At 34.7% G+C, this 13,373-nt stretch overlaps 1 protein-coding gene across 1 annotated transcript; it reads left to right on the top strand.

The window, feature by feature from the left end:
• On the top strand, window positions 1-4,257 carry LOC146911395 (zinc finger (Ran-binding) family protein). Its single transcript, XM_085724256.1, has 5 exons — window positions 1-682; window positions 916-1,033; window positions 1,442-1,797; window positions 2,141-2,239; window positions 2,387-4,257. Exons 1-5 carry the CDS (start codon window positions 96-98, stop codon window positions 3,804-3,806), a joined length of 2,580 nt encoding a protein of 859 aa, XP_085580382.1. The 5' UTR covers window positions 1-95; the 3' UTR covers window positions 3,807-4,257.
• The last annotated feature ends 9,116 nt before the right edge of the window (window positions 4,258-13,373 follow it).

The following is a 13,373-nucleotide window of genomic DNA, read 5'->3' as shown; positions in this document are numbered from 1 at the left end:
GAAGGTTTTGGATTGCATAACATCATAAGTAGGGTTTAAGCTTCTCCGGCAGTGTGTTCCGAATGGAGCTTTGAACTTTTCCTTTCAAAACGACAATGGCGTTCGGTCGTTTATCTCTTCTTCTCACCAAACGCCGCCTCTTAAACCCTAAAACCCCATTCTTCCATTTCTCAACTTCCCAAAACCCAAACCCTAAACCTTCTTCTCTCTCTGCTCGTCTCAGCTTCGTCTTTGATCAAATCGACGCTATTGAAAAAGAACGTTCCCAAAAACACGAAACTCTTCAACGAATTCGTGCTTGGCGTGATTCCAAAAATACTCATAACCAAATTCCCGAACAACCTGTTTCAGAATCACCACCACCACCATCACCAACAACAACAACAACATCTTCGTCTCTAAATGAAGAGTACGATACTAAAATTAACAGCCAACCTGTGGAATTGGTGAAGAAAGAGGTGGAATTTGTGCATCCGTGGCCGGAATGGATTCAATTGATGGAGAGATTGGTTCATCAGAATTATTTTGATCATAGGAGGAAGGATGAAGATAAAATGGTGCAGGATTTAGGGTTTGATTCATCTGAGATTGTACATGATGAAGGGTTTGATTTTACTAAGGATTTCAAGAGCGTTCATGCTGCTTGTCTTAATTTCGGGAAGGACCGGTTTGATTTGTTGAGGTATGTGGATTTTAACTAACTAAGTTGAATTCATTTTGGTTGTTGAATTTGTTGGGTTTTTTTAGATTATAAGAAAAGTGACAATTTTATGTGATATTATGTTCTTTTTAGAGTAACATAATGATATTGTGGCTGTTATTGTTCTGTTTTACATTTGGGGGTTTCTGTTGATGTGATCAGAAGTTTGATAGTTTGCATTTTAATTGCTGAAATGAATGATTGATTGATTTCAGGTCGTTGTCGAGGCAGGATATTCAAGTTTTGGTTGGTTTTGGATGCCCCAATGTGGACAGAAAGGTGGTTTTCTCTGGAAAACTTTTAAGGAAGCTTGTCCACCTGGATGAAGGAGATGTAAGTGTAACACGCATGCCATTCGGTGCTCAAAACAATTAAGTTACAATTTCTTAAGTTGATTCATTGTTGTTTTGGTTGTGAAATTATTTGAATTCTTTAAATCCATTACAATTCACAAGTAATGAATAGGAATTTTGTTTGAGATGATGGAAGCCGGAGGATTTGAATCTTGTCTCTGTTATTGTTAAATTACAAGTGTCTATATTTGTTGTCGGTGGCAAAGGACCTGAGATTGATTTGATTGTTCTGGCATCCTTTTTACCATTATCTCACTCGCATCTGTCATTTTTTCTTTTTTCAGACCCCTCTTTTGCGATCTTTCTTATTTGGTGTTGGACTTCAACCCGAAGCATATTTTTCTCATTATTTGAATTTATTTATGATACAAAAATTCATTGATATCAGGTCTGTAGTTCCTGCAGCTTGAGAAACAATTGTGACAGCGCTTATCTGCTTACAAACAAAGAGGACGAGGCACGGACTATTGATATCATGCGAATGCTACTGACACTTGGGTTTGATCCTATTAATGGATCATCAGTCCTCAACAAGCCACTTTTGAAGCAGAAGTCTGTTAAAGCAGTGGTTCGTAAATTGCTTCATGAAGTTGTCAAATTGAGTTCAGTTCCTATTGATCCAAATCTCCCTCCTCCAGTGATCAAAAAGCCTCCACCAAAGGTGAAACAACCTCCTCCTACTCCAAAGAGACGTGTTGGACGGGATGATGTTGAGATGAAAAGGGGGGACTGGCTATGTCCAAAGTATGTCCTTGGAATCTCTGTGATTTACTTGCAATATTAAATTAAAAAGTTTGTTTTACCACCAAAGTGCATGTCAAGTTCTAGTGAATCTTCTTGCAGTAAACTTTTTTTTTTACCAATTTATTATGTTTGCTACACCATGTGGACCAGGTGAACTTTTTTTGGTTGACAAACCACTGATAGGCATCGTTAATTCGTTGTTAGATATTTTTTCTGTTTCTCCTTTTGGTAGTTAATGATATACTATTAGACGTCAAATTGGTTATGAATATAAGCTGCTTTGAGTAGTGTGAGGTATATAGTTTATTTTTCCTCTTAACTGAAGATGCTAAATACTTTTCAGGTGTGATTTCATGAATTTCGCGAAGAATAATGTTTGCTTACAGTGTGATGCCAAGCGTCCCAAGAGACAGTTGCTTCCAGGAGAATGGGAATGTACCGAGTAAGTTTAAGTCCATTTAATGTTCTGGGGTTACATTTTACTGTTCATCCCCCTCCCCTCCCAGATAAAAACAAATCATGTCAACCAAATATTGTTAGATTTTGCTAAAACTTGCTGAGCGTGAGTTGTTTATTTTTTATCTGGCAGGTGCAACTTCTTGAATTACAGAAGGAATGTGGTATGTTTTCATTGTGAGTGTAAACGCCCACCTGATGAATTCCTGGAAAATAAAACTCAAGATAAAAAGTACAGTTCTGGACCTAACTTTAATAAGATGGGCAGTCGGCAAGAGGTTTCCAATGCCTGGAATTTTGACTTTGATGACAATGAATCAGATGGTGCAGATGTTGCCAATTTTGAATATGCAGATTCTCATGGTATAGACAAGGATTTTTCTTCAGATAACAATGCTCGGCGTGTGGGATGGGAAGATGATTTTGCGAAGAATAGGAGCGTCCCAGGGTCCCACGATGACGAATATGTTAATGCCGGTCCCGGTCCTTCTAGACCTAGAACAGGGTTTGATGATTTTGAGGAAGAGGATGATATAGATAGTTATGAGCTAGAAACTGAAACAGGAACCAGTAGTTCAAGAATGGAAGCTACAAAAACTAATTTTTCAGAAACAGAAGACACTTTGGACTGGGAAGATTCTGAAGACACTGATGACAAAATGCATGCACATAATAAAAGTAAAACAGCTTCTGGAAGAACTGAACGAACCCGTTCAGTTCGCAAGAATACATCTTTCTCTCGATCCAAGGAAGATGAACTTGATTATGATTCTGATGAACAGCGGTCTATTATTTCGAAGTTCAAATCTAGCCATGTTTCTGCTGCCGACCAGAGAAGGAAAGGCAGAGGTCCAACCAAGAAATTAAGCTTTGGTTCTGACTCTGACGAAGATGGCAGTGCTGGCTTATACTCTAATGAAGATGATGACTTAAATGAGGCATATTCATCCAGGCAAAATAAAGGGAACAGACATGATTCTGGGAGAAGGAACTTTACTAAAGATGGAAAGTCTGGTGGTGGCTACAAATCAAACATGTTCGGTGATGATTTTGACGAATCACCCCGGCAGTCTTATAGAAATGCTAGAGGGTCTCAGGGAAGTAACCGTGATAAGAAGAGGTTTGATGATTTTGATGGATCATCCCGGAAATCTTATGGTAATGACAGAGGGTCTCAGGGAAGTAACCGTGATCGGAAGCGGTTTGATGATTTTGATGGATCATCATCCCGGAAATCTTATGGTAATGACAGAGGGTCTCAGGGAAGTAACCGTGATCGGAATCGGTTTGATGATTTTGATGGATCGTCATCCCGGAAATCTTATGGTAATGACAGAGGGTCTCAGGGAAGTAACCGTGGTCGGAAGAGATTTGATGATTTTGATGGATCGTCTCGGAAATCTTATGGGAATGATAGAGGGTCTCGAGGAAATGACCGGAGTAGGCAGAAATTTGATGACAGGGAGCACGGCAGAGGACAGTTTAATAAATACAGTATGGATGAGAAGGGTGGCAGTGATTTTAGAAACAGTAGGCGTGTGATTGAAAGATAGCCCCATAGTTCCACGAACACATTTTTGTCACTCAGTTTGTCGTTGCACATAATAACTAGCAGTCGCCAAAATTCAAATGTGGCACAAGCCTCTAAAGCTCTGCTTTTTTGTGGGATTTATTGTTAAAATATCACGGGATCGACTGGAAGACTTCGATCTTGGTAAAAATTTCCCAGTTCAGTTTACCTACATACCAAGTCAACTGAATTTGTTTTCTACATATATTGGGAGTTGGCTAGAACTAGTGATCAGTTAAGAGACCGAGTTATCCATCAGCAAAGTTAACCTGCCAATGAACCGTTGTGCTTTCCCAGGATGGGATCCTCCAACATATTGGCCAGGAATACTGGAATAACCATATTTCTCTCTTTTAATCAAATAATAGTGTTGTAATCTGTCATGGGTATATTTTTTCTTTTGAATTTTATTTATTTATTTATTTTTGTTAAAATTATACGGTGGATTCTAGGGTGAGGGATCAATTAAGCATGTCACCGGTGGAGCGGAACAAAAATACCATTAGATTCAATTGACGGTCATAATTTATTGAAAATAAAAGTGAGAACATTTACAATTTCCCACCCACAATCTTGCCCTAACACCACTAATGGAACGAAACATTATTTTTCTTAATCATCATCTTCAACCTCCATTCCAACTTGGTATCAGTGCTGAAAAAGAAAATTTGGACAAAACATTGAGTATAGTTTTCAAAAGTTTATGGGTTTTGCTAAGAGCATAGTTTTTGGGTTTAATTAGTGGCAGTTACTTTTCAATAAAAACATATTGAATAAGAAATTACAGGGATAAACCGTCCCTTCAAAACCACAGTAAGACATCACCAACATAAACCGTCTTCTTGTTCAATCCCTTCTGGTCGACAACATCATAAACGTTGCTGCTCTTGTTCCGGTAATGGTGACTACTACCAACATCTGCATCTTGTAATTTTCTTTGGATTTTCAACAAGTATTTTCTGCAGATTTGTGGTGAATTTGGCAGGTGGGGAAGTGACGGGTAGATTGTGTGTTGCAATTTTTAAATCTTCCCACTTTTATCTTATCAGTTGATTGGTATTTGTGTTCTTGTACACTAATGAGGACTTAATTAATCCATCACCTTACACCATAATTTTGTAAAATATATGTTTTGTTTCCTATGGATCACAAAGTAACGAAGTATTCGGTTAAATTACTATCATATTTAAAAGGCTTAATTGCACTTTTGGCCCCCTATCTTTTCAAAAGTTGCGGTTATGACCACCTAACTAATTTAAATACAAAACAACCCTAAGTATTGATTCTGACAGTTTTGGCCCCCTGGTCCATTTTTGACTTGGTCGTTGATGACGTGACACCCAGACCCCTTATGTTTGGTGCAACGTGGATATTATTTATTATTATTTTTTTTTAAAAGCTTGCAGTTTTCTTCCTTTTTTTACTAAATTAAATATATGAAGAAAAAAAAATGAAAAACAAAATCAGAAAATTGATGCATCTTCATCATCTACAGCAACAACCTCTTTCTCCTTCATCTTTTTCTTATTAAGTAAATCAGCAAGTAAACTAGCAAATTGTCATTCTCCTTCATCTTTTACATAGCCTTCATGACCTTCAAAATTACTTAACTATATACTAATAAACCAGCAAATTAATCTCTAAAACATAATCTACTTCTACACTAAAACATCACGGGATTATGCAAAATCATGAAACATAAACAGAAAAATCATGAAACTCCCAGCAAAGTCATGCTTTTCTTCCTCTTCCTCTTTCTTTGACCTTAAACCACTCTTCACCCAAACAAAAAATGGACCGTACTGCTTCATGTTCTGATCCAAACCCGAATTCAAATCCAAAATCCTGCAATCCTTAACTCAATGTGAAATTATCACCCTATTCTTTGACCCAATTGCGTTCAATTTTGAATAGGGTCTGAAACTGGAATTTTCATGAATTAGGGTTAGGGATTTGTGCGAATTGGATTGGGGTTGGGGTCTGAAACTCATCTTTTTCGCGAATTTGGGTTCTGTTTATAAGCTCGTAAACTGAATTTTTAGGGGAAAATCGAGCAAGAAAGTTTCAAAAAATTGAATTATGAAAGGAAAATGAGATCCATGAATGAGTGAATGTAGGAAGATGAATGATCCAAGCAGGCTTCACTTGAAGAAGGAGCTCACTCAAATTCGAAAGGCTGCTCGTGTGTTGAGGGATCCCGGCACAACTTCTTCCTGGAAATCAACCTCCAGATCTACTGCTGCTGCTGCTGCAAACCCATTCACAAATCCCAATTCACTTGCTTCCGCCAAACACAAAGACAATAACAACAAATCCCATTTTATCCGTTTTTTATTTTCTCCACGCCTTTTTTTGCTTTGGATCGGAAAAGAAAAAGGAAACATAGATATAAAATTTGGCTTTTTGTGTCCTCTAATTTCTCTTCTTGCTCCACGTTGTGTAACCTAGAAAAAAAAGAAGAAATGGGTGTTGTTGTTATGGAGACAGAAGAAAAAGAATTGGTGTTGTTGTTGTTCTGATTTTTTTTGGCTTTTTCCAGATATGGAATTTAATTTTTTTGGGTGGATTGAAGGAGGGGAAGAAGAATGGGTTGGAGATGAAGCTCTTCTTTCTTGTTTTTTTCCAGCGCCATTGTTCTTTCATTTCCATTATTTTTTCCTTTTTTTTCATTTTATTTTAATAAATGATGAGATGACTTTTTTTATTTTTTTAATTAAAAATTACACATGTGGCACTGCAATAGGTGCCACATATGCATTGACCCAGTCAAATTTGATTTGGGGGCCAAAACTGCCAAAAAACCAAAATATAGAGGACTGTTTTGTATTTAAATTAGTTAGGGAGCCGTAACCGCAACTTTTGGAAAGATAGGGGGCCAAAAGTGCAATTAAGCCTATTTAAAATAGAATAGAAATGAAAGAATATACAAATATAAATAAAGGTTCAGTTGGGAAAATATTTAAACAATATTTGCATCATACTTTTAGCAAAACACATGATATATAATATAGAAGTTGTTAATTTAGACAAACTTAAAAATATTAAGGTCTATTGGTATTTTTGTTATGGTTCACCAATGAAGACTTAATTAATTCTTACACCGTAATTTTGTAAAATATATGTTTTGTCTATTCTCTAATTATAAAACTTAATGTCTACCAAAAATATAATCTTACCCCTTTTTAATTTTTTGACACGTCATCAAAAATATATCTTTTTGTGTCTTTTGCTTCAACCTCCCTCTATTCTCTAATTATAAAACTTAATGTCTACCAAAAATACAATCTTACCCCTTTTTAATTTTTTGACACGTCATCAAAAATATATCCTTTTGTGTCTTTTGCTTCAACCTCCCTCTATTTTTCCTCTTTTAATACAAATTTAAACAAACTCATTCGATCAAAATACAATCTTACCCCTTTTTAATTTTTTGACACGTCATCAAAATTATATCCTTTTGTGTCTTTTGCTTCAAGCTCCCTCTATTTTTCCTCTTTTAAATACAAATTTAAACAAACTCATTCGATAAAAAACACTAACTTAATCTTTTTTAAATAACAAACAAACTTAATCTTTTATTTTTTAATTATCTATTCTCTAATCATGAAACTTAATGTGTACCAAAAATACAATCTTACCCCTTCTTAATTTTTTGAGTCGTCATCAAAATTATATCCTTTTGTGTCTTTTGCTTCAACATCCTCCTATATTTTCTCTCTTAAAAACAAATTAAAACAAACACACTTGATAAAACATTCTAACTTAATCTTTTTTAAAAGAACAAACAAACTTAATTTTAATCCCAATCAAAATAAATTTTTCTATAATTCAACTTCTAAATATCTAAAGAGTTAAAAAAAAAAAACTACAATCTATTATCATTACAATTTACAATCTATTATCTTTCTCTAATTATTAAAGTTAATCTTTCTCTAATTATTAAAGATGTAATTTGTAACAAAACCAGTGCCTCATCAGCTGTGAATCATGCCTCATCAGCTGCGACGGTTCTTCATCCCCCAAAACCAGTGCAGAAAATTTCCTTTGCTCAAGCACTGTCTGCCTCGACAATACCTACCGCAAGCAATGATAATCTACCACAACCTTTGATCCGCGGTGATACCGTTAGCATACATATTACACAGGACATATATGAGAAAGGTATGGATTTCTGTAAACGCAACCTTCGTGGACGTTTGGTTCTGAATAAGGGTGACAAACCCTACACTACAAAAGACATCTACTCTAAACTTCATAACCAGTGGAAAACAAAAGGGGCATGGTCCATGACGACATTAGGCAGGGGTTACTATGAGTTCTTTTTTTCATCTGAAGAAGATATGCGCATGACATGGGCGATGGGGACAATTAATTTGAAACCAGGTGTTCTCCGTTTGTTTGAATGGCAAAAAGACTTTAATATGCACAAGCAACGTAACACGCACGCACAAGTATGGATCCGACTTTTGGAACTACCTCAAGAATATTGGATGGATAGGACGCTTCGGGAAATTGCTAGTGCTTTGGGCACCCCACTCCTTATTGACAGTGCGACTTCCAAGCGCATCTACGGGCACTATGCACGCATACTTGTCGACATGGACTTTTCAAGACAAATATTTCATGAAATAACGGTTGAGAGAGAAGGGTATGCGTTCCAGGTGGAGGTGGCCTATGAGTGGCTTCCGGATTACTGTACACATTGTCATACCATAGGCCATGACATATCCTCATGTCGGTGGCTATATCCAAAGAAGGATAATATTGTGCACAAAGAAAATATTGTCCAAGGAAAAAATCAGCACCATTACCAAATAAAACTTGGGCACCTATCAAAGACAACCCGTCGGGCATTGGTTCCTCTATTGCTTTTGCAGCACCTAAGACAAATAAGGAACCGATAATTACTGAAGCAGAGGCAAATACCATTACGGTACAGCAGCAAGATACTGCACATGAGGCAGTGAATCACGAAATTATTGTAGTGGAGGAAATATCACCTTCGGCCACTGTGAAGGTACCGTCTGAACATCAAAATTTGGGGTCCGCCCCTGAAACCACGCAACAAAAGACACCACAACAGGAAGCCAATGATGCACCCATTGTTGTCCCTGCCCATGTCCCCTTTCAGCAAGTCATTACACTCACGGCAGAGGACGTCGAACATGAGACTCATGACACAGAGAATTTGGAGCAGACAAGTGATATTCTTATTCACTCATCCACGGTCAACAATGTACAGCAGACAGATAAAGCATCAGCCAGTAAACTAGTGCAACAGAACAGATTTGAGGTTTTGTTCAACGAGGAAGACATGAGCAAGGAGGTGTTGAGGAGCAACAGCAGGGCGCAAGTTACTGAAGAAACAGAAACAGATTCTGAATTTGTTGACAACTCTCTCGATGTTGTTCATAAAACTATCATTTCTCCCGTTCAATCTGAAAGTGAGAATGATGATAGAGACTTGGCTGCATTAGAAAGAAAAAACAATGAATTTTTGGATCGATCTTGGGCAAACATTGCTGAAGATGAGGAAGGAGTTAAACACCTTGATGCACTAGATGGTAATACTTCTGTCCAGCCAGATGATGATTTTCAAGTTGTGAAATCAAAGAAAGCTTCCATTAGAAAGGAACCATCATTGGTGAGCTGCTACAAGACCAGAGCGAGTGACGCTGTGACAGACTTAGATTGTCATCAAGACGATGTTTTAAATCCTAACATCGCTCACGATTTGAAGATTTTGCGGCCTCATTTGAAGGGCAATGTTGCTTGTGCAAGTGTGCCTCGGGTTTATACTGACGAGGAAGAAAGAGAGGCAGCTATCAACTACTTGAAAAACCGTTCGGTTGCTGAAGAAGAGCCTTTCATTGAGGTGTCTAATACTAAGAAAAAGAATGTGAAGAAACGTTATCAGGTTCATATCACCAGCGCCAGGGGCAGACGTTATATATGATTTGAGTCCCATCTGTGGTTTTCGCTTCTTTCCTTGCTTTCTTTTGGTTTTTTGTTGCTTTTTCTTATTTTTTTCTTTTATGTTTTTCTTGTTTTGTTTTTTCCTTGTTTGAGAAGGTTTTGGTTTGTGTCCCCCTTCTCCTTTTGTTCTTGTTTCTTTTCATCTATTTATATCTAGAGTGTTGCAGTTGGTTCACCATCTGCACCTCTTTTTGCTTAAAAAAAAAAAAAAAATTTGTAACAAAAAAACTATTTTTTATAGTTGTATCCAAACAAATTAAATTATTTAAAACATGTGATTTTAATTACAATAACCAAACAAAATAAATCGTGATTTATTTTTATAAATTCTCTTACTTAATAGATATCAAATTCACTTTTATTTATTAGTAACAAAATGGGTATCGATTTATCATCATAGAATCTGACTCTCGGACAGCTTTGGATCTTATTGCGAATACTGATCATAATGACTTTCATCTTCATGCAAACTTGCTTTCTCTCATGAGTAAGCTTTCTTCTCTTCCTTGGTCGGTCTCCTTTAATCATACTTTGAGAGAATGCAATGAATGTGCTGACTGGTTGGCCAAGTTTGGTGCTAAAAATGTTGATTCCTTAAAGATATGGATGTCTCCTCCACCTGAACTAAATATATCTCTGCTTGCGGATGCCTCTGGGATATTTAGACAGTGATTTGCTTAGTTTTTTTTTTATTTTGCCCTTGATAAAATAAAAAAACAAAACGGGTCCTGAATTGTTTTTTTACAAAGAGGTGGTTTTTATCTTGATAAAAAAATCCATAAATTATTGAATGTCTTTTTTTAATTCGTAACAAATTTGTCATATATTTAATTTACATTTACTAAAAATAAAATTTATGACGTAAATGTGATTTTATCTCATCATGTGTTTCTAATAAAAAAACATTAATAAATACATTTTATACTGATACTTAAAAAAACTCGAAAAAAAAAGAGTAAATAAAAAAGAAAAAAGCATAGGACTATTTCTTACTCATTTTTACATATAAATTTATTCAATTGTATCCAATTGAATGATCACAAATAACATAATTTGGGTCCTCGTGAGCTTGGCTCAGTTGGTTGGACAATGCATAAAATAAAATATGCAAGGTCCGGGGTTCAAACCCCGGCCACTACCAAAAAAAAAAAAATTTGGGAGAGTTACAAAATCTTTCTCATTTATATTATACACGATTTTCTTTTTTAGGGAAAATTAAACACGGGGTTAGTGTTTATTATGAGAAATACAACTACTTTACATAAAATTACACATCTTCAAGATTAATTCTTTTGTATAAATGATTTCAAACTTTTTTTTTTGTTTATCTTACTGTCATATTATAAAATTATTATTTTTAATCGTTACTCATTATTAATCATTATATCCTTTTAAAGAATGACTATAAAAAAATAACAAGACAAACATTACTCTCTAATTAATTAGACACTAACTAATATTGTTGTACAAATCATACGTGAGACAACAATCAGTCAAAAGTCTATCAGATGACACCCACTTCTCCGAGTTCTCTCTATTCTCCATCACAATAGCCAAGATCTATCGTCGTCATTTCTTTGCAGGATAATGCATTGCAACATTGCGCATGAGAAAGAAAAATACTTCTATTTTATAAAAAAAAAATTATCCATTGCAGGGATGGGGTGAGGATACCCGAATGCGTCAGAGACGGGGATGAGATTCGATTTCTTATCTCCGTGGGATATGGGTAGGGTAGCAGATATGTATATGGTAGTAGGGTATGAGGACGGGGAAGGTAAAACTTGTCCCCATCTGCCCCATTACCATGCCTAATTGTATCTTCTAAATAATAGTCAGAGTAATTATAATATACTAATTATAATTTGATATAAGAATCTTGCACGATACACATATATATTGTTTATAAATTCATATAAAAATAAAAAAATGCTAAAAAAATTATAAATATTTTTCAATGATATATAAAAATCAGGGGGCTTATTAACGCCCCCGTTATCATTATTGTGATTTTATTATTTATAATATTTTCACATATTATTGGTCTACCACTTTATAATATTTAATAACAACTATTTCAATATTTTTATTATTATCTTCATTTTTATAATTAATTTTTTTCTCATTTTTCAATGTAAATAATACTGTAAATGCGTTTTGACGCATAAATCACAATTTAAGGATCATCCCATGCGGAGCACGGGCCCGTGCTTAGCACGGGTCTGTTGCTAGTTTCTTATTTATGGATAATGGATCACAAAGTTATGAAGTATTCGGTTAAATTATTATCATATTAAAATAGAATAGAAATGAAAGAACATACAAATATTTTTTGAAGAAAAAAGAACATACAAATATAATTAGCTTAAGTTGGGAAAATATTTAAATAATATTTGCATCATTATAATATGTAAATAATTGTTCAAATAATTACTCAATTCCTACTTACAATAAAAAACCGAAGGGGTAAAAAGTATGGATCAGGTATATACGTCATATAAAGTATCATTGAGTTTAACAGAATGTCATTTTATTCAGAAACATTGTTCATATATATATATATATATATATATATATATTAGAGAGGAGATGTGTACTATCTATGGGTTAAATATGTTTTTAGTCCTTACACTTTGCGTCTCTTTGAAGAATAGTTCCTACATTTCATTAAATGTTTTTAAAATCCTCACATTTTATCTCCGTTATCAAAATTAGTCCCTGCCGTTAATTCTCTAACGGAATGTTGATGTGGGGGTTAGTGGGTCCCAATTATTTTAGGGTTAAATACGTTTTTTGATCCCTACATTTTGCGCGACTTTGAAGAATAGTCCTTACATTTTGGGACCCACTAACTCTCGCATTAACATTCCGTTAGAGAATTAACAGCAATGACTAATTTTGATAACAGAAATAAAATGTGAGGATTTTAAAAACATTTAATGAAATGTAGAAACTATTCTTCAAAGGGGCGCAAAATGTAAGGACTAAAAACATATTTAACCCTTATCTATTTTATACTATATATAAAGAAAACAACAATTTTCAGCTCTTTTGGACTGGTTTTTTCTTTTCAAAATTGTCATCAAATTTAAATACAAATAACACATGTAACAAATAGATAAGAATAAATTTAAATATTAAAAAATGTAACAAACACGATATCAATATATATATATATGTGTGTGTGTGTGTCTGATTTTTTTTTTTTTTGAAAAATGTCTGATTTTTTTCTTTTATCATTTAAAAAGTGCAACAAACTATGAATATATTTATACTTACTTTTTCATTATCGCAATTATATCCTTAAACAACCTACAGCCTTTTCTATAATAAAGATCGTTGTTGATGAAACCTTAGGTCTGTTTTTTTAATGAATCATAACTAAATACTTAAAATAAAAAGATTGAGTGAAATATTCACAAATAAAAAGGATAAACTAAATTTGAAAAACCATACTGCAAATAATATGCATGCTGGTTGTTACGCATCACCATAATTAACGTGAGGTTCTGTTGAAATCACCTTGTTTATACCACCTCAATAATCATTCCAATTTCACTCTCTTTCTCTACCT

The sequence above is a fragment of the Medicago sativa genome, chromosome 7 (genome assembly GCF_051527215.1).
Source record: "Medicago sativa cultivar Bolivia chromosome 7, Bolivia_mono, whole genome shotgun sequence".
Lineage (NCBI taxonomy): Eukaryota > Viridiplantae > Streptophyta > Magnoliopsida > Fabales > Fabaceae > Medicago > Medicago sativa.
This window is presented reverse-complemented; position numbering and strand designations above follow the sequence as displayed.